The sequence below is a fragment of the Gossypium hirsutum genome, chromosome D12 (genome assembly GCF_007990345.1).
Source record: "Gossypium hirsutum isolate 1008001.06 chromosome D12, Gossypium_hirsutum_v2.1, whole genome shotgun sequence".
NCBI classification, from domain to species: domain Eukaryota; kingdom Viridiplantae; phylum Streptophyta; class Magnoliopsida; order Malvales; family Malvaceae; genus Gossypium; species Gossypium hirsutum.
In genome coordinates, this window is record NC_053448.1 from 6550101 (window position 1) to 6574403 (window position 24303).

The following is a 24303-nucleotide window of genomic DNA, read 5'->3' on the forward strand; positions in this document are numbered from 1 at the left end:
AAAAATTATCTACAATAAGAAAATAAATAATTTATTTATTAAAATATTACAAATAAATTAAAAAGCAAAGTCACATGTGCATATTTGACAATCAAAATTTTATGTTCATAATTGCACAAAATCAAAATTTACAAATCAAATTATTGGATCAAATTTGAAATTTCCCCTAGTGTCACTATTTTTTCCCACTTTACCCTTTCTCCAATTCGTGGGTAGACTTGATATGGGTCGAGCCAGGTTGGGTACAAGTTGGGATAATGCAGAATTTTAAGCCAAGCTCTACCTAAAAAATAGGCCTAAAATTTTATCTAAGCTTAACCTATATTAAAAATACTAAAATCGGACCTAACTCGGCTCGACTATAATATTTTTTTAGATTAATTTTTATATAAAAAATTAAAATATATAATACACACGTGACACGAATCAGGCCAAGCTTAGGCTAAAAAAATTATACTCGAAAGCCTAACCCGTTATCTTATTTTTTACCCAAATATATTTTTTACTCTATATTTCTACTCGAATCTTTTTTCTTTTTCCGACAGGTCTTCGAGCCTAGAATACTCGCGTGAGCCATGATGAATTCCACTTTGGGTAAAGAAGTTGTCGCTAAAAGAAGTGACGTTAGAAAACTGAAAGAATCAATGACGACCGTAGGATTTTTGTCTATTGGTATGGAAATAATTGCTCCGAAAGTGTCGCTAAAGGCTTATGCAGATATATTGGTTTCTTCCACTTTTAGCGGCGCGGTTAATCGATAATCGTCACGATTATCAGCTGAATTCTACTCTCGCTTACCCTTCAAGTTTGGGGCAGACGATTTCTCCTAAAATATTAGCTCATTCCTCCCACCTCAGTTCGACTTGAATTTCATAAGACAAAGGTAACTACTCTCTCAATTCAATCTAAACCTAAATAATCACTGTGATCGCTCGGTTATTTAGTTTAAGGACAATATTAGCGAGAAACTAGTGCTATTGAAAGATTTGGGTTTGTGTGTGTGTGTGTGTTTTTTTTTTACAGTTTTAATATTTTAGAATAATTTATTTTTTAATCAAATTTTGCTCTAGTTTAATATTTTCCTATTATCTTGTTGATTGTATTGTTGGTTTTCTAGTTTACAACCATGAGCTGGAATTTAAAGTAATCTGCTTTCTGTAACGATCTTTGGCGTAAAAGAGAGTGTTTGGAGCTTTTAATTTGTTGAAAGAGAATGAGGACCAAGCGAAAACGAGCATGCAAGAAATCCCCAGCCAGAAAATCAGCTGCAGTGGCCAGAAATGGAAAAGCAACGAACCAAAGTGAAAAGGCAGTGAACCAAAATAAGGAAGCATTTTTAACTTCTATTAACAAAATTAACAAAGAAGACTCTGTGTCTGCAGACTCTAACGATTTGGAAGTAACTGATAAGTGTGATTCTGACCCTGATGATGCCAAGAGAAATTCATCATCATCGTCCTCTTCTAGTGACAGCGATGAGTCATTTTGTGCTGAAGATAGTAGCTCTGGTGACTCGCAATCAATTGATAGGAGATCTAGGAAATCAACTAAAGGACATGGTAATGGAAAGCAGAAAGCAAGTAAATTGCCAAAGAAAGGGAGGAAAGATGATGTTAAGTCATCTAAGTTATTGCGGTCTTCTGGTAAAAGGCAAGATGAATTTAAGATGCCTCAGCAGGATCCTCGCTACAATAAGAAAGAATTGGAAGCTGCATTGGAGGTATGCTGACAATCCCTATCAGTACCAAACTTCAGGCATTTGAGAAGGAAATATAATGTAGTTACAAATTGCTAATGGAACAATGCCTGTTGTTACTGATCTGCTTTTGAGGTTTTATGCATTTTGTACTTACTGTCATTTTTCTCAACTTATTAGGTGATAAAGAAAATTATGAAGATGGATGAGGCTCAACCATTCAATGTCCCTGTAGATCCTGTTGCTTCAGGGAAACCTGTAAGTATATGATACCTTGAAAGTTGTGAATGTAATGCCAAATTATCTTTAATAACCCCATGCTATGTGTTGAATGATTCTCCTAGGGTCAGCAATTGAATCTAGCCTAAGTTGAAGGCCTGCTTGCTTGTCTTGTCTCTTTATATTTTTTGTTTGATATTCCCTTAGCTAGCATTAAAAATGATATACAAGTTACTGATTCACATTATTCACTCATGTTGCCTTAAGTATAAAATAAAAGATTCACTTGTATGGATATCATTTTTGTTGGCACAGTGCACCTTTGAATGCTTGTCCACTCTGATCAATGATATTGATTAATCTCACTAACTTTCTTTCTCTCCTCCCTCCTCCCTTTTCGGTTGTTGTTTTCTGGAAACAGGATTACTATGCTGTAATAGATACTCCAATGGATTTTGGTATGATATGTAGTAATTTAGAAAGTAGCATAAAGTACTTGAACTCAGAAGACGTGTTTAATGATGTACAATACATTTGGGAGAACTGCTGCAAGTGCAACAAGAAAGGAGAGTATATAGTATATCTAATGAAACGAGTGAAGAAAAAGTTCATGAAGTATTGGACAGCTGCTGGCTTGAGCATTAAACAATCAAGACAGATTAATGGTATGGGTCCTTTATTGTTAATTGTTTCTTACATTCGGATGGTTTTCTCTAAAATTTATCAAGCCCTTTATGCTAGAGATGCAAAAACTATTACACAAGCTTCAGATGCTTCATGAAAAGAGATTTCCTGTTATAACGGCTACTTCATTTTTTTGATATTTTACCTTACTTGATCAACTAACTAGTTCAGTCAGTGTCCAAATAAGTAGCAATCACGATATACATATTGAGTTAATTTCAGGGCTTACTGACATCTAGAAAGTTCCAAAAAATGTGTACATATATATAATTAGGGGAGCTCAAGTAGATACCATCTAGAAAGTTCCAAAAAATATATTCATCTCTTACAATAAGACATTAAACTTCTCATTAGTGAATTATGAAATGATAGCAGACTAGCAATAAAATGTAATGCAAATTGCAAGGTGCTTATTCAATTGGTAGGTTAATGTTGAGAAATGAAGGTTTATTTATATGCACAATGTTGAGACATCTAACCATGCTGTATGAATAGAGTAATAAATCTGAGATTTGTCTTGGATTCTCAAATCCAATTACAAATGCATTTTGAGGATTTTGTTTTGGCATTTATGTATTCGTATTTCGATTTTATTTATTCAGTGGGAACTTCGTACAAACCATCTACCACAGACTATGCTACAAGGCATAGTGGGCTTGAGCCCTTCTATCAGGTGAGCAGTGCAGTAGGAGGTGCCAGTCAGATGCAGCAGGATCAATTGGGATTTAGTCAGCCATATGGATATATGCCTCCATTCAGCTATAGCCAACCTCATCAATTACCACAACCTACACCAAGCACTTCATGGCCACAGTTCTCCCCTTTGCCCCCAGTCAGTTATCATCAACATTGTCAGTCACAGCATCCACAGCCTAGCACTAACCAGTCCCAATTCTCCCAATTACAAGCTTGCACAGGCTGTAACAATGCAGGTAATATATTCATCTTTTCTTGGATAAGTGTTTTAACTTTTTATTGTCTATCTTCCCTCTCGGCCTGCTCAATACTAATTTTATTTCAATTTCTAACCATGCCCCTTCAAAAAGTGCTAATTTTGAATTGCTTACCTTTTATTTAAAAAATCATTAAGGCAAAAATTGGAAACTGAACAGTTCTTCATGTAGTCCAATAAATGCTTTCTTTCAATCTTTGTATGTAGCGAAAAAGGATTATAAAATTGTGAAGAAGGGATTATGTTGTTGTGTTTTGAGTTCGCAGAAATGGTTAGCATAATATATAATGAAACCATTTATCATGCCTCAAATCTACTAATGGTTTTCTGTTTTGATGTTATACTTGTAATTGACTCGGTTTTTTTTTTTTAAAGTATACCAATCTTGCATGTGGAACACACTAACTCATGTTAATATTTTTGAAAGAATCTAAATTGTACTCTTTTTATCTTAATTGATCAGCCATCAGTATCTGACAACTACCATCTAGCTATTTTCATTTCTCTTTGACACCAATAATGAATTTGTAGGATATTCGCATTTGCAACCACCTAAAGAAATTGCCCCAAAACACAAAAAGCATGAACCTTCATCAAAACACAAAAAGAATGCAGCTATGGCTCCTACTGCTTCAATATGTGGTGGTGCACCGAGTGATTCCCATGCACAACAGCCACAGTTAAGCAACAAGCAACCATATTTTCTGCGGCAGCGGCAGAGCATCAGCCCACTACAACCCTCTCAATTGCATGCTGCTGCAGATGGTGGTAAGCAAGCACAGCAGTTCAATAATCTTACTGCTTTTTAACTTATAGTCAGTACATGCTCAAATGGTTATTTATTTTGTTCTCTGAGAATCCATTATTACAGCAGGTTCTGAGTTAGGAAGCATGCATTGTTTCTGCATTACCCTGACATTTAGTCCTCTTTGTTCATTTGTTTATATACTTTATTTCCATTTATTTATTTTTTTCATTTGTGACAAATACTGTATAGCTTTTTTCATTTCTATTTATCTCCTTAGCCATTTTCACTGTACTATATTCATATTTTCATCTTCCTGCAGACATAGCCCCAAAACTCAAAAAACATGCATCTATGTCGAAACACAGAAAGAACTCGTCTATGAATCCTGCAGCCTCCATTCATGGTGGGCCACCTGGCCATTCCCAGACACAATTGCAAGCTGTTGTAAATGGTGGTAAGTGAATAAAGTAATTCAGAACTTCTAATCCTAAATGATCTTGTAATTAGGACACTACATTCTCAGTGATTCTCTATTTTGTTTATTTTAATAATCCATCCTTCTAGGTCAGAGTTCAGAAGCATGCTTCATTTCTGCATTACTTGAAATATTAGATTCTTCATTTATTTGTCTCTTTTTACTCAAGTTTTTCCCCCCAAAGGATTTGTGGTACATGTTTCAATGACATGTAAATTCCATGGTAGAGGAACTTCAACCATTATTTATTCACATTCTTTTACTTCGCTAGTAAAATTGCACTTGCCTCCTCAAGCAGATTATACAAGGTCCAGTGGTTATGTTCCCTTATATCCTGTGGATCCCATGGCTGTCCCTGGCCAATCACATCCCCAACAGTCCCCGTTGAGCCGTAGTGAATCTAGTGAACCTCAGCAACTGCATCCAAAGACAAGCCATTGCCGGCCTCAGTCATCCCAGCTGCGAGATAATTTAGATATTGGTACCATCTATATGCTATTTCTTTGTCACTCTATGAACCATCTACTTCCCGTGTATTTATATAACATTATACGGTTGGCTTTATCTTCTATCCAGTTTGACAATTTAACCATCTGTACCTGCATAAAAGCAGTAATGAAAATAAATAAATGCTAAACATGATCGTCAATGTTAGTCTTTATTGACTTGTTAAGTTGCATTGGCTATTATGATGCTTATGTAATGTCAAATTCTATTTTCCTCTGTGCAAGTGCATTGATGTTTTCAGTCTTGATATAAATTTTTATATTAGCTTTTCATTTTGGATGGTGCGTCTGTTTCCCCCCTCTTTGCAGAATATTCGCACATGTCACTTACAGATTCTGCCTTGAGGGGTATTAGATGTGCACTTGAGTATTCTGCCCGCCCCACAACCAACAAATCTAACAAAGCAAATCAGGACCAATTGGCCTCTGTCAATCTCCAGCCTGAGCAGACTCCGCAGAGCCCGGAACATCCACAGCGCATAACAAAGAAGAAGAGAGGAAGAGGTCCCACTCGCTGCCGCTTCTTGAATGACTTGGCAGATGGTGAGCGGATTTTTGTTCATTTCAACAAGTTTGGACAGCCTGTTGGTCCTGAGTCATCCAAGCTAAGCAGCTTCCTGGGCACTATAGCACGGAATGGACACAAGGCACCCCTTAATTTTGTTCACTGGAGAGCAATGCCAGATTCTTACAAAGAGGAAATGTGGGAGTATGTTCAGGCATGATAAAACATTTACTCATTCCTTTTGTGTCATATTGCTTTCCTTTTGTAGTGACATTTTGCCTCTTCCATGTGCTATAGACAAAGTTTTCCCTTGATCCAAGTGGCAAGTCCTGGGTCATGCAGTCTATTGCTACAAAATGGAGGAATTGGAAGGCAGATCTAAAGGCAACATATTATGATTCTCTTAAAACAGATGAAGAGCGCTTGAAGGTACGTGATCCAAGGGTTGTTCCTGATCAATGGCCAAGCCTTATCTCATATTGGAGCTCTGATGACACAAAGGTATTTACGAAGCAGTGATTGTAAATTCAAGTTCCTTTATTGTGGTGTAAATTTTATTGGTACTTAACTTTAAAAATGTGAAAAATGTTATCTGTATTTTCCGTTGGTAGAAACATTGTGCTACGAATAGGGCTAACCGTTTAAAACAGAGGAGTGGACATTCTTCAGGGACTAAGAGTTATGCAAGGATACTTGAGGAGGAGGTAATTTCTTGTGTTTCTGAAATAATAGTTACATGCGTGTTGCATAGTTTGTTTTGAAAGCTGTATTGAAAGAAATTTTCCTTTTGTTGAAATAGCGAAACAAAAGGCCTGATGGGAAGGAACCAACTAGAGCTGAGCTTTATATCTTAACACATACACGCAAGAATGGACAGCCTGTTGATGAGACTGCGGCAGAATTAATTGTATGTAGATTTAACTCAACTGTACTTTTTTTAGATGTGGAGTTATATGTAAATATATGTGCATCTACCCTCTATCTGATAAATTTTGCAAGCTAAACAATTGGGTTTCTCTTTGCAGTCAAAGATCCGTGAACAGGAAGCTAAGAAAGAGACTACCTCACAATGTAGTGATGAGTCAAATGACACATTGTGTCGAGTTATGGGAGAAGAAAACCATAACCGTGTGCGAACTTATAGAATGCGTTCCACTTGTACTGATCTTTTTGGTCCAATATCTAGCCGTGATGACCTGGTGAGAATGGCTTCTGAGGCCAAAAAGTCGGCAGATGAAGAGGTGCGCAAGATGGTAGTGAAAATGGAGGCTATGGAGGAAAAATATGCACGTATGGAAAACCATATAGCTAGAATGACTTCAAGCATGGAGAAGTTTCTCAAGAAGGTTGGTGGATCTTCAAATACTTTGGGTCTCGAACAGGTAATCTTCTGGTCTACTTTTGTTCAATGGTAGTTGATATCTGTTTTATGTCTACTGTTATGCTGTTTGCGTTTCAGTTTCATGATAATCCCAAATGTCCCTAGCACTCAAAGCAGCTACACGTACACGACATGGATCTGTGTGTTATTTTTTTTTTTCTAATTCTTTTGAAGGTTTCTTTTTCTCCTTATTTGTCCTGTACATAGTTAATAGGAATGACCTTCTATTGCGTATGTTAACTAATTAGCCTAGAATTGGAAATGCACCGAGTTCTAATAAAAACACTAATTTGTTGGTGCTGTAGTTATAGTCTGCAGAGTATCTATGGTTAATTGATAGAAAATTAAATTTCAAAAAACCTAGGGACCATATCTCAATTCTTGAGAACAAAAATTGTTGTAGAATAGCACACTATTGGAAGTAGCATTTCATGCATATGTAGTTTGATTTGTAAATTCGTTTTAGTATTATTAGCACATATAACGTGGAAGTTTCGATATATGACATAGAAAAACTGTTTATTTTTTGAGATTCTGCTGTCCTGTTTCTTGCCTTCCAAGGATACTATGGCCTATTATTAGTCCGTTCAGTTTTGCTTTTGTTAACTTGTCAATGACCCAAGGAAAACTAGTTTTTGTCATTGCATATTGGCCCTTTGAAATCTTTGCACAATGATGGTTTGTCAGTCTGGTTATTCATCAGGGCTTAGATTATGCAAGTGCAGTTCTGCCAATAACTTGAATAAAGCTTCTTTGTTTTCTCCTTTTTTTATCAGGCTGCAGAACCAGAAGAGGATGATGCTTAATGGACTTCTTCACCCACCATTATGTTGAATGTGGCTTTATGCTGATTCTATTTGTAAGTGTTTTAATTTTGCATGTTGAACCTGTGGAACTTGAATTGTTGAAGGAATGCCCTTTCATTATAAATATGATTGGAACTGAAATTATTGTAAAATTGCAACAAATCTGTTTTTCTGAATGATTATGGAAGTTGTTAGGCAAAATGTACGAGCATGCATACATAACATATAATACTAAAAGGGGGGGTGTTCAAAGTATTACATAAATGGCCCCATTCTTAAGGTTTGACGCTTCCTCTAGCTATAGGCCACCCCTTAGAAAGGAGAACCCTTTATATTGTGTCTAATTCTGTATGTCGTGTCATCAAATCTTTTATCCTTAAATCTAAAGGTGAAAGCTTGTGAGACAAATATCTATAATATACATTTTGCAAATGGAAAACTATAACAATCAATTAAAACGCCATAAAACCCTAAATTTGAAAGAAAAAAAGGTTTCAAGTTCATTGAACTCAAATACCTAACTTTTCTGATATTCTTCAAGATTTTCCTGTTGATACTGAATGAATGAAGATGAAGATTGGTACTTCAGAGAATGTCGAGGGAACTCCCATTGCATTTGAACCACCTCTCGCATGGTGGGACGTTCGATGCTATTTTCTTGTACACATAGCATTGCAATGAACAATAAGAGCATTGCTTCATCTTTGGGCACACTTGCTAGCCTTGGGTCAACAATTCCAATAACTTCTCTTCGACATTTTGTCACTCCTTTTACCCATTGGACAATATCTACACCTTCACTGAATCCACCCACTGGCCTTCGGCCAGTGATCAACTCTAAAAGTACCACTCCAAAACTATACACATCACTTTTCTCGTCCACTCTCAGTGTGTATGCATATTCTACAACAGAACAAAAGTAACATTAATATTTGGGGGAAAAAGTAACTAATGTTCCAAATTATGTTGGTATCTAATTGTAAATCAACTGATAATAGATTAATACAACAATTTCATAGGAACAAGCTACCAACTTAGATGAATACAAATTTCACAGTTTGACAAGCCAACAAGAGAATAAATTGTAAATATGGAGAAAACTTTTGTTGTAGGCATACCAGGAGCAATGTAGCCATAGGAGCCTGCAATAGCTGACATGCACTCTGATGCAGCCCCATCGATCAAAAACTTGGCCAATCCAAAATCAGCAACGTGTGCTTCAAAGGTTGAATTGAGCAAAATGTTGTTTGATTTTACGTCTCGATGAATGATTAATGGTGAGCAATCATGGTGAAGATAGCACAGGCCTTTTGCTGCTTCGGCTGCAATTTTGCACCTCAAGTTCCATCCCAAGAATGCACCTTTTTTCCCATGTAAAACTTCTCCAAGGCTTCCATTGCTCATGTATTCATAAACCAAGAGATTGGTTTCTTTGTTGGAGCAAAATGCTAGCAACCTGACAATGTTTCTATGTCTAATGTTTCCAAGTGTCTGGATTTCTGCTCTGAAACCGTGATCATGGTTACTAGTGCCAAAGCCAAGAAGTTTTTTTACTGCAATTTCTGTACCATTAGGCATTTTTCCATGATAAACAATCCCTGCACCTCCTCTTCCAATCACATTTCCATCTTTAATACATTCAAGGATGTCAGCAGCTGCAAATTCCAGCTTTTGGAATGTTGTCATCTTCCAAGAATCCGTACCATTTTTCTTGAATGACTTGGCCTTGATTATGGCGGCAGTGGCAAATATTAGAGAGCATATTAACAGGCCTAGTGTGAAGATTAACTTAAAGTTCCTAGGGGCCTTTCTGGGGGCCCTTGTAATGGCAGAGAAATTGCAGGGATTTTTCAGGAGAGAACCACAAAGTTGAGGATTGCCTGCAAAAGATGAAGCGTTAAAGACAGCAAATTGACCGGATTCTGGCAGCTTCCCAGAGAAATCGTTGAAAGAAAAATCAGCAACTGTAAGGCTTTTCATTGAACCAATGCTTCTTGGTATGGCTTGACAAAAATGGTTCCTCGATACATTCAAGTAACTCAGGATATGGACATTGGAAATCTCAGGTGGAATTGAGCCTGAAAGGTTATTCCGGCTCATATCAAGGTATGTTAGATGGACACAATTTCCAATTACTGGTGGAATAATCCCAGAAAGTAAGTTTCTACTAAGATCAAGCTTCAGTACTTGCCTGAGTTCACCTAGAGAAGCTGGTATTGGACCTGAGAACTGATTTCCACCGAGTAGAAGGATTTCAAGAGAAGTGAAGTTGGAAAATGAATATGGCAGTGGACCAGAAAGGAGATTGTTTGACAAATTAAGCAGGCCTAGCTTAACAGGTTTCAAGGAGCTATTCCGATTTTCAGATAATGTTCCTGTAAGGTAATTGTTCTGCAACTCTACTAAGTTTAGCTCAGGCAGGTAGATGAATCCATTTGGAATACTACCATTCAAGTAATTCTGCCCCAGCCTTACTCTACTGAGACTATAACATCTCTCCAGGCCTTCAGGAATGGTCCCAAAAAGGAAATTTTTCATGAGAACTAATACCCTTAACTGATTTGAAGCACACAAGTCTCGTGGGATCGTACCGGTTAGCTTGTTGGAGGACAAATCGAGCAATTGCAGCTTCCCATTTTGACCAAGATTCTCGGGTATCACACCAGTAAAGCTGTTCATCCAAAGCCCCAGAGTTTCCAAATTAGGCAAATCGGCTACATAGTCTGGAATAGACCCATGTAATCTGTTCATGAAGAGATTGAAAAGCCTAAGCTGCTTAAGATTGACCAACTCAGATGGGATTTCTCTAGTGAGTGCATTGTGGGAGAGATCAAGATTCACCAAGTTTGTCAAGTTGCCTAACTGCTTAGGAATTGGACCCGAGAGTTGATTGAGATGCAGATAGAGAGTATCAAGCAACTGCAGGTTTCCCAACTCCTGAGGAATTGGACCATCCAGTTCACAACTTGAGAGATCCATGTGAACTAAATTTACCAAATTACCCAACTCCAAAGGGATACTTCCTTCGAAAACATTGTAATACCCCAAGTAAATCTCTCTCAGCTTTATGAGCTTGCCTAACTCACCAGGGATTTTTCCCTCAAGATCATTTCTGGCTAACGAAAGATACTCCAATCCCACTAGTGTTCCATAGCTTGGTGGAATTTTGCCATGGAAATAATTTCCACCAAGGTCCAAGTACTTGAGCTTCTTCAAGCCAACAATCCCAAGTGGCAGTAAAGCAGTGAAGTTATTATTATAAGCATCAAGTACTTCCAGATTGCTGATACTTGCATAGTTCCAATCCAGGTGACCATTGAACTGGTTGTTTGAAATGTTAAGAAATCGAAGGTCACTTAAATTTGCCATCTCAATGCTGCCAGTGAAGTTGTTACATGCAAGAGAGAGGTTGGTTAGCCTATCAAGTCTCGAAATCTGAGGTGAAACAGAGCCGCACATATTCATATATGTCAAGTCCAATGAAACAACTCGCCCCCAGGCGCATTCTATTCCAGCCCAAGAACAAACCGAACTTGGGTTCGAAGAATTCCACGAGCTTAAGAGAGGTTCAGGGAACTGAAACCCTTTCTTGAGCTTGACCAAGACATGAAAGTCATTAACTAATGAAGTTGAACAAGTGGTGCTTAGAAGAGAGAAGAGTGTCAAAACAATGAGAGGGACCATGTTTTCTATCCAAATAGTATGTTCCAAGATGAGTGAGTTTGAAGAAGCTAAGGCCAAAAGATTTTAAACGTTCAAAGGATAAAAGATTTTCTAGGAAAGGAGGGAAAAGCGAAGTGAATCTGAGAAACTTAAAGCCTGTATAGGCTTACGGAATCAAACATTTTCTTACAAAGAGTCTTCATATACAAGAAAGAATTTGAGCCTCTCCTTTTTGGCTCTTCTCTTTTCTCTCAAAGAAGTCAAAGCTGTTAGCCATGATTTTTTTAAACCATGAATTCATGGAAATTGGAATGAAAATTTAAAATTGGATTACAGACTTTTAAAGCTGAGAGTTAAGCTTAGGGGAGGGGAAAAAAAGCAAAGCTGATGCTCTCGTCCTTTATTCATATGACAAAAATGCCCTTTAGCTTTAATCAAAGAAAGGTCTTTATAGCTTTGAATGAGAGATGGATGATGATGATGGAATTGCAGTTTCATTCAATTTTAAAAATGGCTCAATTGTTCTGTTGCTTTTCATCAATTGATGACCATGTAGTCCCATTTTTGTTTTCTCCTAATAAGTCTTTTTATATAATTATCAATGGAAACATGTGGGGATATATAGTAACTAATGCTTGCTATAATTATCATGTTATTGTATTTTTTTGTCTAAAAACTTTGAGAACGATTCAAAAGTAAGGCTCTTTTAGGCTCAAAAGTATATTGAGTTTAAAACATTCAATTTCTTATTGTACTATCTTTTGATTCTTTGAATTGGCTGAACATCTCGGGATCTTGCTAGTTTCTACATAAAACATCAGAACCTATATATAATTAGCTCCTCTGATTAGGACATGTTAATTAATTCTCACCAATCTCAGAAGAAAATGGTGTTTGAATATTCTCCTAAACTATGGTACATTCGACTTTAGATAGTATAAATATATCCCTAGAACACCATGTTTTAGAGGTCCATGCAAATGTAGCACAAAAAAAAGAAAAAGCTAAAAGAATATGAGAAATCAATGGATAGACTTCTGAGATATGCCGATATGTATATGTATATGTATATGTACGTATGTATGTTTGTATGTCCAAACAAAAGTAAAGAAACTTGCAGCGTGAGAAGCAAATTGTGATGAGTTTGATGACGCCTGTCATGACAACCTGACAGCACCATAAATCTCTTCAACCATAGGTTGGACCAGAAATGGATATAAAGTGAAAATGCAGACATAGTTTTCATTTTGTGAGTATCTGAATACTAGAGGTAGTGAGATGTTTCAATATTTGAGTTGGAAACATGTGCCTGCAGCAGCAAAGAACTGTAAGGAGTAAAAAGATGGTGATTATTAGTATATCATTACAATGTTTGTTGAAAGATCTGTGTATAAAATTATAATTATTGAATGGATAGGTTGCAGGGATGGAGGGTTATTCCCATATCTCTCTATCTCATCTCCTTGCTTGCACTGCAGTGCTGGGACCAACTATTAAGTTACTGCACCAATATTGTGTTTCAGCTTTAATGGAAGATGAAGATGAAGTCTTAGAAGAGTGGACTTAAAAGTAAAAGCAGCAGGGATATCTATCTGCTTTTTTATTTTCCACCTCAAAAGAAAAATCCATGCCATATATGTCCCTTTTTCATGAAAAGAGGGCTCTATTACTGCTCTCTTTCTTTCTTGGAAAGAATATATGGGAAATTTTGTGATAACATGAAACGAGCTTCATTCTTATTCTTTTCCATCTCGTGTGCCCCTCCTTCACAGCTACCTGCTTTGTGAATGGGGAAAAGCGATTTGAGCAAGGTGGGTGCTCTTTTGAGGTGTCTTTATCTATCTACCTTCTTCATGCCAGCTCTGGGCCCATTTAAAGCTTCACCCTCCCAATGGCTGAAGAAGATATGCGCGCGCACACACACACACACACATATAATATATATGTCCATTAAGTAAAAAAGTAGCGCTCATTCATATAAAATAATAATGATGATGATATTTAGTCATTGATGAAATTTTATCCTCTGAAATAACACTTTCTTTCATCAACTATATAATTGTTTTACCTTTTTTTCTTTGTTTTGTAATAGTAACCATTGCTGTAATGACATTAACTTTGGAGAATCTTATCTGACAGCAAAAATCCAAGAGGGAACATATCTCAACTTGGCTTTTGTCTGAATCTTTCATGTAAAGAATATATCAAAATCAAAGCAGCCCCACTTGGCATTACAAATGCTTAGCTTCCCTTTATTGTAATGATAACGGAATTATTGTTAAATGTCCCACTTATGATCCTCGAAAAGGAAAAAAAAACTGATTATTTGTTGGTTTTTGACAAGCTCCTCCTGATCCTCAAACATGGGGCCATTGTAATCACATTTGCTACTATTATTAGGTGGAAATCTCATTCAAATTGCAGTTTTCATAAGACATATATATAGTAACAATTGATACATACATACACACACACGCACGCACGCACACACACACACACACACACACGCACATACATACATGGTACTAATATATATGGTTGGAAAGAGACAAGAAACAGGACAATGTCAGCCCTTTTTGTACTGGTTTTTGATTCATTTACTTCTTGAGTTGGGATAATCAACGAATCATTGGGTTATTGCAATGTGACAAGGAATTACTGGGAGATGGAATTATTGGTGTTTGGTAGCCATGAAAATGAAATATATGAAGCTTCAGTAAGCTAAATGGAAAGACATATTATTGGCTCTCAAATTCGCACTCCTCCAAAGTTCTATCACATCTTCACGAGTCCCATTTATCAGTAGCATTAATGCACAATTCAAGAGCAAAGAAAAAGGGTAATTTAAACGTAATGACTTGGGTTCAAATATCTAGAGGTGTACTTGAGGGTGCCAAAAGTTTGGGAGAACCTGAGTATTCAAAGAGGATAATTTTGGCTTATACTCTTACTATGACACGGCTCGGGTTAGGTCAGGTGATGACAAAAAGATTAGAAGATTGATGAGAATCAACTCGTTCACACCCACACCCGTTGAAATGAATCTGCTGCTAAAGGATAAAGGGGAAAAGTGAGTTTAAAAATGCCAATTCTAAAGCAAAAAAAAAAAAGAAAAGAAAAAAAGGAAGGGAGGAAGAGGGACAGTGAACATGGGTCACAGTCTTGGGGGGTAATTAAATGGCAGTAGAATATGAATTTGAGGCACAGACAAGGCTTGCTCTTAGGTGTTGGACGCTTTTACATTTCAACACCTTGGGCGAGCAGATGGTAAAAAAAAACCCCACGGTTACAACCCGGCTCGGTCCGTTAGGGTTGGGTTTTATTTTTTTGAAAATTCGGATTTGGGGTGGATGAAATCGGGTGAAATTAGAAAAATAATCGGGTCAGGATCCGGTTTGAGGTAAATTCGTTTCGCCCCGCTTTGCCAAATTGTTTTACAAAAATGTCTTTAATATATATACATATATTAAAATTTTCTTTCCATAAATAAATATATAAATAAAAAATATTAAGTTTTAAGTCTATACTAAAAAAATTATTCTTACTTACTTCAAAATAAAAAATAAAATAATTAAAAATATAATTTTATTTTCTTCAATATAAAAAATAAAATAATTAAATTAAATTCGGGCTAATGTAGTTTTTTTTATTAATTTTTTTCGATTTAGTCATTAAATTTTTGAAATTAAATATTTTAGTCACTCTAAGCTGATGTTGACTTTTTTTTATTGGTCTAGTAATAAAATTAATCCTCTGATGTTTATACATTCTATAAATTTGATCCTAAATATTAAAAAAGTTAAAAAAATTAGCCCTCAATGTTTATAAAATTTGTCATTTTAGTTCTAATTCTAAAAAAATTAATAAATTTGGCCCTCAACATTTACAAAATCTAGCAATTTAGTCTTTAACTCTCAAAATTTTTTAAAAATATTTTTTTAAATTTCATTTTTAGCCCTTTATAACACATCGACTAACCCATGTGAGATATTAAAAAAAAAAGAGTACCCTCTTTCAAGCCACTTGCAACAATATTTTTAACTATGATTTAGGCTCCACACTAACCGACCCGAGATAGCTATAACCGAATTAACCGACCTTCTAAAATTTTTAACCGTTAACCGAACCGAAATTTAAAAAAAAAATTAACCGAACCGAAACTTTTTCAGTTAATTAGGCCGGTTAACCGAATTAACCGAAAATTATATGGTTTTTATTTTTGGTTAAAAATTAACCGAATTACCCGAATTACCCGAATTAACCGAATTACCCGAATTGAATCATTACATAATTAAAAACATTACATAATTCTTGAAATTAACACATAGTTGAAATGTAAGTCTTTAATATTCTCCATTTATATCCATTTCTTCTCTCCAAAAAATCTTCATTTGCATTAAACCTAAAAAAAAAATGTGTAATTGGGTAGATACTTAAGAGTTAGACTTTAGTTTTATTTTTATTGGGTTGGTAATTGGGTAGACTTTAGTTTTAGTTTTATTGGGTTGGGTATTTGGGTTGGGTTGGTAATTGGGTTGAGTAATTGGGTTTGGTTGGATAATTTTATTTATTAATTTTTTCGGTTAACCGAAAAAATTTGGTTAACCGACCAGTTTCGAACCGAATTAACCGTTAACTGAAAAATTATAAAAAAATTAACCGACTCTCGACCGAAAAAATTCGGTTAACCGACCGATTAACCGAATTCGGTCGGTTAATCGAATTTTTTCGGTTTTACCCGAATTATGTACACCCCTAACTGGATCAACCAATTGATTTGGAACCTATTTAGAATAATTGACTACATTACTACTCAAACAGATATCATTTTTAATGTCTTTATTTTATTTTGGATCTTAAATTTTTTTTTTATGTTTTATCTGAACTGTTTAGAGTTCTTTTGCAAGTGACTTGAAAAAGAGTGTTTTTCTTCTTCTTCTTGTTTTAATATATCACATGAATTAGTCATAAGGATGACAAAAAAAAACCCGAATCTGACCCGATAGGGTCAAGTTTTTTTTTGAAGTTACGGGTCGAGGTGTAGGGGTGAGCAAAACTCGATTCGACTCGAAAAATTTGAAAAAAAATTCGAATTTCGAGATAAACGAATCGAGTTATTCGAATCAACTAGATTTTTTTTTTCAAATTTCGAGTTCGAATCGAGTTGAGTTTTTGAATTCGAATAACTCAAATAATTCGAATAATTCGAATATCAAACTATAATATTTTATATTTTTACCCTAAACTTCCAAACATTTTTACTTTTCCCTCAAAACTTTTACTCCTTCCCATTTTCCCCCAAAAACTTTTACTCCCCTCCCCTCCCAACCCCCCAATCTACCCAAAATCCATTTCCCACCAAAATTTTACTCTCCCATTTACTTTTTCTCAAAATTTTACTCCAAAAACTCTCAAAACTTTTTATTTTTCCCCAAAATTTTTACTCTCTCCCACTTTTCCCCTAAAACTTTTATTCCTTTCCCATCCCACCTCTCATCTACACCAAACCCTCCCCCTCCAATTTTTTTTTAATATTTTCCCTCCAAAATTTTACTCCCCCTATTTACTTTCCCTCAAACTTTTATTCCCCAAAACTTTTTATTTTCCCCCAAAACTTTTACTTCTCACCCTTTACTCTCAAATAAAAAAATCAAAATTATCCAAAAAAAAAATCACTAAACATAAATAGTAATAATTTTATTTATATCTACTATTTATATTATTAAATTAAATTTCACATTTTATATCATTTATATTATTGAATTGTTTAGTCATATTGAATATTTATATTAAAATTGAATTATTAATTATGCTATAAAATATTCTTGTTAAAATTTTATATTGGTATCAATTTCACATTTTATTTTTAAAATAACTTTTATTAAAAAAATTATATTGTTACATTTAATATATTTTTTAATTCCAAAATACATAGTGACAAGAATCTGAAGATAATTGAAACAACTAAGCAATCAAAGAAGCTAACCAGTATATAAAAAATTAATAAATAAATTATGAGGTGATGAAAGTTAATAAAAATTTTGATTAAGGTGAACAAATTTTATTACGATTGGTGACAGTGGTTACAAGGACCCAAAATTATTTTTTAAAATTTAACTTGAACAAATATATTAGATTCGATTCGATTTGAATTTCACCTCACTCGACTCGATTCGAGAAAACTTCAAATAAACTTAGGATGATAAAATGAGATTCGAAAACTCTATTAACTCGAAATTTTTTTATTCGATTCGATTCGATTCAATCGAATGCTCACCCCTATCGAGGTGGAGCGTGTTAATTTTTAAAAACAGTTAGGTCAAGTTTAGAATGAAACCATCCACCCCTCCTCGAGATATTTACGAAATTACTCTCTCTATATATTGAATATTAATTAAATTAAAAATCCCTAAAATTTATCACTACTAGTCTCATTCTACTGCCTCTATACTAGTCTCCTTTCACCCTTGTAAGGTTATTTTCTCCATTTTCTATCTTCTTAATTTAATAATTTATTAAAAAATTATTTTTTCTTTTTTCTTTTGTGTTGTAATCACAGTATGTGTGTAAATATACATTAGCACATAACTCCAGAGATAAATCATTAAGCAAATCTAATAAGAAATTGTGCCAAAACCTTTCATTTTTTTAAAAAACAATAATTAATCACAATTTTACAAAAAAAATTAAAAAATTAAACATGAGTCGGATTGGAGTTGAGTATACTATTAATTTTTGGGTTTGAGTTTAGAGTGGGTTAAATTTTTTAAAGTCGGGGTCGGAGCATGGTGGTAGAGCATTGGGTTGGGCCGAGGCAGACAAGAAACCGTTATATCTTGTTGCCATCACTAGTTAGCTGATGAGTTATAAAGGGTTAAAAATGATTTTTTTTTTAAAGAATAGTTTTAAAATTTCTAGAGTTAAGATTAAATTGACAGATTTTTTAAATATTGAGGGTCAAATTTATTGAATTCTTTAGAATTAGAACTAAAATGATAAATTTTATCGAAAATATTAATAGTTGGGTCACTAAAATAGAACAAAAAGTATAATTGAGTGACCATTTTTATAGTTTACCCATAAAAAAATTTCAGCATGTTCCACGTCATTATTTAACAAAAAATTTTAACCAGAAACTAATTTGCATGTTTTAAAATGTATAAAAATTAATTTATATACTTCTCTAATTCTTTTAATCCGAATATATGAATTATATAAATTTTAATCCGGATCACTTTGGATTCTTAATCCTCTGTGTATTCTACTTGCGTTTTATATTTGTATTTGTATAATATTCTTTCTTGCTGGCTTGTGTTTACTGTATAAAAGGTTTGAAAGGAAGTATGTTTGGTTGCTGTGGTCATTGTTGGGAAGGGGGAAGCCAAAATTATGCTTCTAATAATAAAGCAATTCACGATACAACTCTCTCTCCGATGATTCATCATCCATAATTGTATCACAATGAATAATAAAATTTTGTACAAACAGTTGAAAACCTTTTCATTTTTGTCAAATTACTCTAAAATAAATAAAAAAACTTAATGGTTTTTTAACTTCGTTAATGCGACATACATGTAAATTATTACCTAGATGACACGTTAATATTTAATTAAATTTTTAGATTTTTAAAAATTAAAATAATATAAAAATATTAAAAAATACCTTTTCAATTTTAAGAAATTAATTAACTACATGACAATCTATGTGTATGTCATATCAGTAAAGTTAACAAATGTTAACTTTTCTATCTATTTTGGGATGATTTGATAAAATATACAAGTTCAAATGTTAAAAGAGACGAAAAATTAAATGAAAAATTAAAATGACTTTTTTATTAAGTTGGAGGGCAAAAAAAAAAGTTTATTTGACGACATTGGTGGAAATCCAAGTCGTATTCCATTAGGATTCTCCACTCCTCGTCTTCTTTCTTTATTTGTTTTTAGATGACGACATATTCAGCATTTGACACATATTAACAGATTTTCAACTATCAATCCTCCCAACTCCCCTGTCCATACAAATTACAATAGTAAATACAAGTCTTAATATTATATCTTAGTACTTAGAAAACTGATCTCGAAGCAAAAATACTTCCTCCATTGAAATTGTACTGTTAAATAATATTTAATACCAAGATAAATTCGTATTTTTAATATATTTGTTTTTGATTAATTATTAAATAAAATGCTATTAAATTTAGATTTTTCTTATCAAAAATGAAGTTAATGTGTCGAATTCAAACTCTTACATAAAAGAGTTAAATTGGAACAAAAAGTAAAGAAGAGGGCTTGATTGAAAGATTGAAGATTCAAAGATGACTGGATAAAAATTGAAGGGTTCAAGATTTTTTTTTAAAAGTAGCTGGATAAAAATTGAAGGATTTTTTATATTGTTACAATTCTGTAATTAGTTTAAATTTAATTTTAAATTTAGAATTATTTAGTGATAACATTTAAGATTATTTAGTGATAATGTTTAGGAAAAATCTAGCTAAATTTTAATATTAAAAATATGTATAAATACCTAGTGACTACAGCCAATTGAACACACAGTTTGCCTTTTGCATTTAATAAAGTCTTTATTTTTTTCTTACATGCGTAAGTGTTATATCTTGGCCAATTTACCAATAAAAGCTTAATTTTTTATAAATTTACCGAAATGGGCCCGGTATTTTATTATTTACCGGAATGAGCCATTTTTCAGAAAATCGCGTCCACGTCAACGCGATGTCAGGGGACGTGCCAGAAAATCGCATCCACGTCAGCGCACTTTGCTGACGTGGCCGCGATTTCCTGACGTAGCGCGTTACGGTGGACGCGATTTGCCCGTTTTTCCCACATTAGGTTTTTGGATTTTAAGGTTTAAGGTTTTTAGGGTTTTGTAGAAAAAAGTAAACAAATAAGTCACGCCCACGTTTACGCGCTTTTACTACAGTAAGTAATGGCCCAAATTCAAAGTTATCGGAATAGTGGTTTCGTAACCACAAATCTGATTTAAAGATAAATTTATTTTAATATTTTTGCATTAATATTGATATGATAGGAAAATCGTATGAAAATATCGGTAGAAAAATTTTACCGATTTAGTGGTTAGTTAGAAAAAGAAATTATTGAAGAAATTGGGTAAAAATAAGGTATCGAGACTTTGATCTTGTAAAACCGAGTCAAAAATAATTTTATAAATAATTATGAAATATTAGTAATATGGTATAAAAATTTCGTTAGAAAATTTTAATGTTTGGGTAGTCAATTAAGTGAAAAGGACTAAATTGAAAAAGGTGTAAAAGTTACTAGAAGGATTAAATAGCTCAATTGTTAAATGAAGAGGGACATAAATTGAAAATAACCCCAAAAGGAGATATTTTGGGCGGCATACGCTGAAAAAAATCAGGAGAATTGAAGAATTAAGGGTAAAATTGGAATATTGTAAAATTTGCTTTAAAAGATAGGACTAAAGTGGAATTATCTAGATTCCTCTTTATTTTTCTGCATTCCAATCAGCCAAAAACGTCCTAAGGGTTTCTTCAAGCTGGTTTTTCATAATTTTTGCACCAAGTGAGTTAATCCTTGCCTTTTTCTTGTAATTTTTGTATTTCTAAGACTTTTACAACTAGGTCCTATTACTAAATGCATTAGTTTTTGATTTTATGAATGAATTTTAAAGTTGCTATGAATATGTGCTGGAATTTTATGATGAAATAGGATGAAATTGAAGCTTTAATTTGTTTGTGAGATGATTTTATTAGGTAATTTTAATAGAAATTTATTTGTAGAACCTAATTGTGAAAATGTTTGGAATCAAAGTCTAGTGCTGAAATTCTGATTTACAAAGGTTATAAAGTAGTCTAAACTGATGGGATAAAGTGTTAATTGAGAAAAATCAGCTCAATTGAGAGGTTAATTGAGCAGGGATGAAATTATCATTTATTGAAAGTTTAGGGAAAAATGGTAATTAACATCATACACTAAAACAGTTTTGGACAGCAGCAGTACTCTAACTTTGAAAAATCACCAAAAATTGTAGAGATCGAATTAGAGGATTAATAAAATATGAAATTAAAGCTTATTGAGTCTAGTTTCTTATAAAAGAAAAGGTGTAAGCAATGGAATTGTAAATCATGAGATATAATAGATTTTGTGAGACAAGGTCAGAATGAATTCGGGTTCCCCTGTTCTGACTTTGGAAAATCATTAAAAATTGTACAAAAATGATTATGAGTTAAAATTTATATGGTTAGAATCATTAATGAGTATATTTTCAGAATAAACAAATGGAAACATCATCCAAATTCTGTACTATGAGATAATTAATTTTTAGTGAAGAGAGGTCGGAACTGTCGAACAGTGAAACAGGGGAAACTTTAAAGAATAAACTGTACTTATTTGCTAAACCAAAAATTCTGAAACTTTTATGGTAAGAATATATGTGAGTGTAGTTTCAGGGAAAATTAACGGATCTTAATTTGGAGTTTCGTAGCTCAAGATATAAATAATTTAGTGACTATGACTCAGTGAGACAGCTTTGAATGCACTACAAATAATAATGGAATTATAGAGAATGTCACATATGAACATGAAAAGTATTAGATTAATGATTAAATTTATTTATTTAGATCCGGAAAATTCAAATACGAAGCAAGATCGAGGAAAAGAAAAAGTTCGGGATTAGTAGATTTTTGGTTACGAACAAGTGTCGATGTAAGTTCGTGTAACTTGAATTATATTCCTAAATGCTTGAAATGTTTTTTATTGATGTGAATATGATTTGGATGTTTATTGTATAATAATTGATGAAGTAATGATATTCTTGATGAAAAGAGAAAATAAATCTTGGTTGAATGAAAGGAAAATTCGATGGATCTCTGAAAAGGAATTGATGGTAAAAAGGATCTAGCCCGGACGGGTGATCCTATTCTGATATAGCCCTCCCGAAGAATATGTGGAAAATAGATTTAGCCCGGACGGGTAATCCGAATTAGGGTCTGAATTTATCCTGGACTGGTAATTCAGATCCAAGCTCATTAGAGTAATTGTCGTTGCAGGGGATTTAGCCTGGACTGGTAATCCCGACAATACTCTGTGAGTTTATATTACAGGGGATTTAGCCTGGACTGGTAATCCCGCTGTAAGGATGAGGTTCGCGGGAGTGTGCTCTCTGAAATGGAAATGTGCGCACATGAATATGAATTGACGGACCCGGATTTGTACACTAAAGTGTACCTCTGAAAATCCATCGAAATTCCAAGTAGTTCAATGGGATAAATATGGAAAAATAACAAGGAAATGGAAATCATGGAATTGGTGAGCTCATTAATCATGGTATAAATTATTGATACATGGAAATTATTGGACTAATTTGAATGTTGAGTTTGTGCATGATAGGGGAATAATGTATGGAATGGGTGTATGAATGTTTATTACATTGTATGGAAAATATTAGGTAAGTATAATTCTTGTTACATGAGCTTACTAAGCACAAAGTGCTTATCCTGTTTCTTTTTCCCCTGTTTTGTAGTGTTAAGGGCTCGGAGGTCGGATTTGGTCGGAGACGCATCACACTATCAACCTCAAATTCTCGGTATATAAAGAAACTTTATTTTAGAAATCAATGGCATGTATAAGCTAGTAAAGTAGATGTTAATGTGAAATGAATGTATGGTTAGCCATTGGTATGGCTAACAAATTTTGGTTTTGGCATGTGATGAGATTATCTTATGAATACAATAAATCTATCTTGAAAATATGTTGAAATGGATTGGTTGTGTTGGCTTGGTCTCGGTTTAAAATTTGCAGGGAGGATTAGATATTTATAAAGGGGTTATATTGAGTTTTAAAAAAATCGGTAAAATCTGGTAATACCTCGTATCCTATTCCGGCGATGGATATAGGTAAGGGGTGTTACACAGTAGGTCCTGAAAAAATAATTTCGAGTTGACGTTTCTGAGCAAATAGTATAAAATCGCTTTTAGCAGAATGCTGTTTGATAAGAATTTGTGAAATCGCGGCCTCGTGAACAACTTTTGCTACAATAGGTCCTGGAAGAAATAATTTCGAGTTGACGTTTCTGAGCAAATAGTATAAAATCGCTTCTAGCAGGATGCTATTTGAGAAGAATTTGTGAAATCGCGCCCTCGTGGACGCGCTTTTGCTACAGTAGGTCCTGGAAATTGAGAGGAAATTTTAGAGAGGATTAGTTTGTGAAAAAAAAAGGGTATTTATAAATTTTTTTGACCATGGGGGATTAGTTCAAGCGCGGGGTAAGTCGCGGCCACGTCAGCGCGCTTTGCTGACGTGGCAACAAATCGCCCCCTCGTGGACGCGATTTGTTGCCACGTCAGCAAAGCGCGCTGACGTGGCCGCGATTTCCTGGCACCTCCCCTGACATCGCGCTGAATTGGACGCGATTTTCCGGAAAAGGCCCATTCCGGTAAATAATAAAATACCGGGCCCATTTCGGTAATTTAAAAAAAAAAGGCTTTTTTTGGTAAATTGCACTTATATCTTGCCATTTCAATTTTTTTTTCTTTTACTTTCAACCTTTTGGTTTAATTACCTTCCAAGGCCCTTCCCCTTTTCATCACTGACAATTTCACAAATCTATTTTCGAAGCCTGATTTTTTTCATGATTAACTAAACATTTTTTAGTTTTAGCCCGGAAATTACTCCAGT

At 34.2% G+C, this 24303-nt stretch overlaps 2 protein-coding genes across 5 annotated transcripts; one reads left to right on the plus strand and one right to left on the minus strand.

Moving 5' to 3' along the window:
• The first annotated feature begins 597 nt into the window (after nucleotides 1–597).
• Nucleotides 598–8124, plus strand: LOC107945189 (uncharacterized). Of its 4 annotated transcripts, none has more exons than XM_016879060.2 (14): nucleotides 598–883; nucleotides 1118–1720; nucleotides 1877–1954; nucleotides 2337–2580; nucleotides 3202–3531; nucleotides 4083–4319; nucleotides 4619–4753; nucleotides 5070–5255; nucleotides 5590–5999; nucleotides 6083–6286; nucleotides 6397–6489; nucleotides 6585–6692; nucleotides 6811–7167; nucleotides 7943–8124. In XM_016879060.2, exons 2-14 carry the CDS (start codon nucleotides 1214–1216, stop codon nucleotides 7970–7972), a joined length of 2919 nt encoding a protein of 972 aa, XP_016734549.2. In that variant the 5' UTR covers nucleotides 598–883; nucleotides 1118–1213; the 3' UTR covers nucleotides 7973–8124. The 4 variants fall into 4 exon arrangements, with proteins under 4 accessions (XP_016734549.2, XP_016734551.2, XP_016734552.2 ...); XM_016879062.2 differs by having other exon boundaries at nucleotides 5073–5255; XM_016879063.2 differs by lacking the exon at nucleotides 5070–5255.
• Nucleotides 8125–8163: 39 nt separating this feature from the next.
• LOC107945188 (leucine-rich repeat receptor-like serine/threonine-protein kinase BAM3) lies at nucleotides 8164–12475 on the minus strand. The gene is made up of 2 exons (XM_016879059.2): nucleotides 9091–12475; nucleotides 8164–8875 (listed from the first exon to the last, which is right to left on the minus strand). The coding sequence occupies exons 1-2, from the start codon at nucleotides 11654–11656 to the stop codon at nucleotides 8490–8492; spliced, it is 2952 nt and encodes a 983-aa protein (XP_016734548.2). The 5' UTR covers nucleotides 11657–12475; the 3' UTR covers nucleotides 8164–8489.
• Between the last annotated feature and the right edge of the window lie 11828 nt (nucleotides 12476–24303).

What these genes read in the sequence shown, in the direction of transcription:
- LOC107945189 (XM_016879060.2), top strand. Translation starts at nt 1,214, where the DNA reads ATGAGGACCAAGCGAAAACGAGCATGCAAGAAATCCCCAGCCAGAAAA. An exon ending in GCAAGCTGTTGTAAATGGTG is followed by an intron (nt 4,754 to 5,069) that starts GTAAGTGAATAA and finishes TGCCTCCTCAAG; the next exon opens with CAGATTATACAAGGTCCAGT. An exon ending in CAAGGATACTTGAGGAGGAG is followed by an intron (nt 6,490 to 6,584) that starts GTAATTTCTTGT and finishes TTGTTGAAATAG; the next exon opens with CGAAACAAAAGGCCTGATGG.
- LOC107945188 (XM_016879059.2), bottom strand. Translation starts at nt 11,656, where the DNA reads ATGGTCCCTCTCATTGTTTTGACACTCTTCTCTCTTCTAAGCACCACT. An exon ending in CTATGGCTACATTGCTCCTG is followed by an intron (nt 8,876 to 9,090) that starts GTATGCCTACAA and finishes GTTCTGTTGTAG; the next exon opens with AATATGCATACACACTGAGA.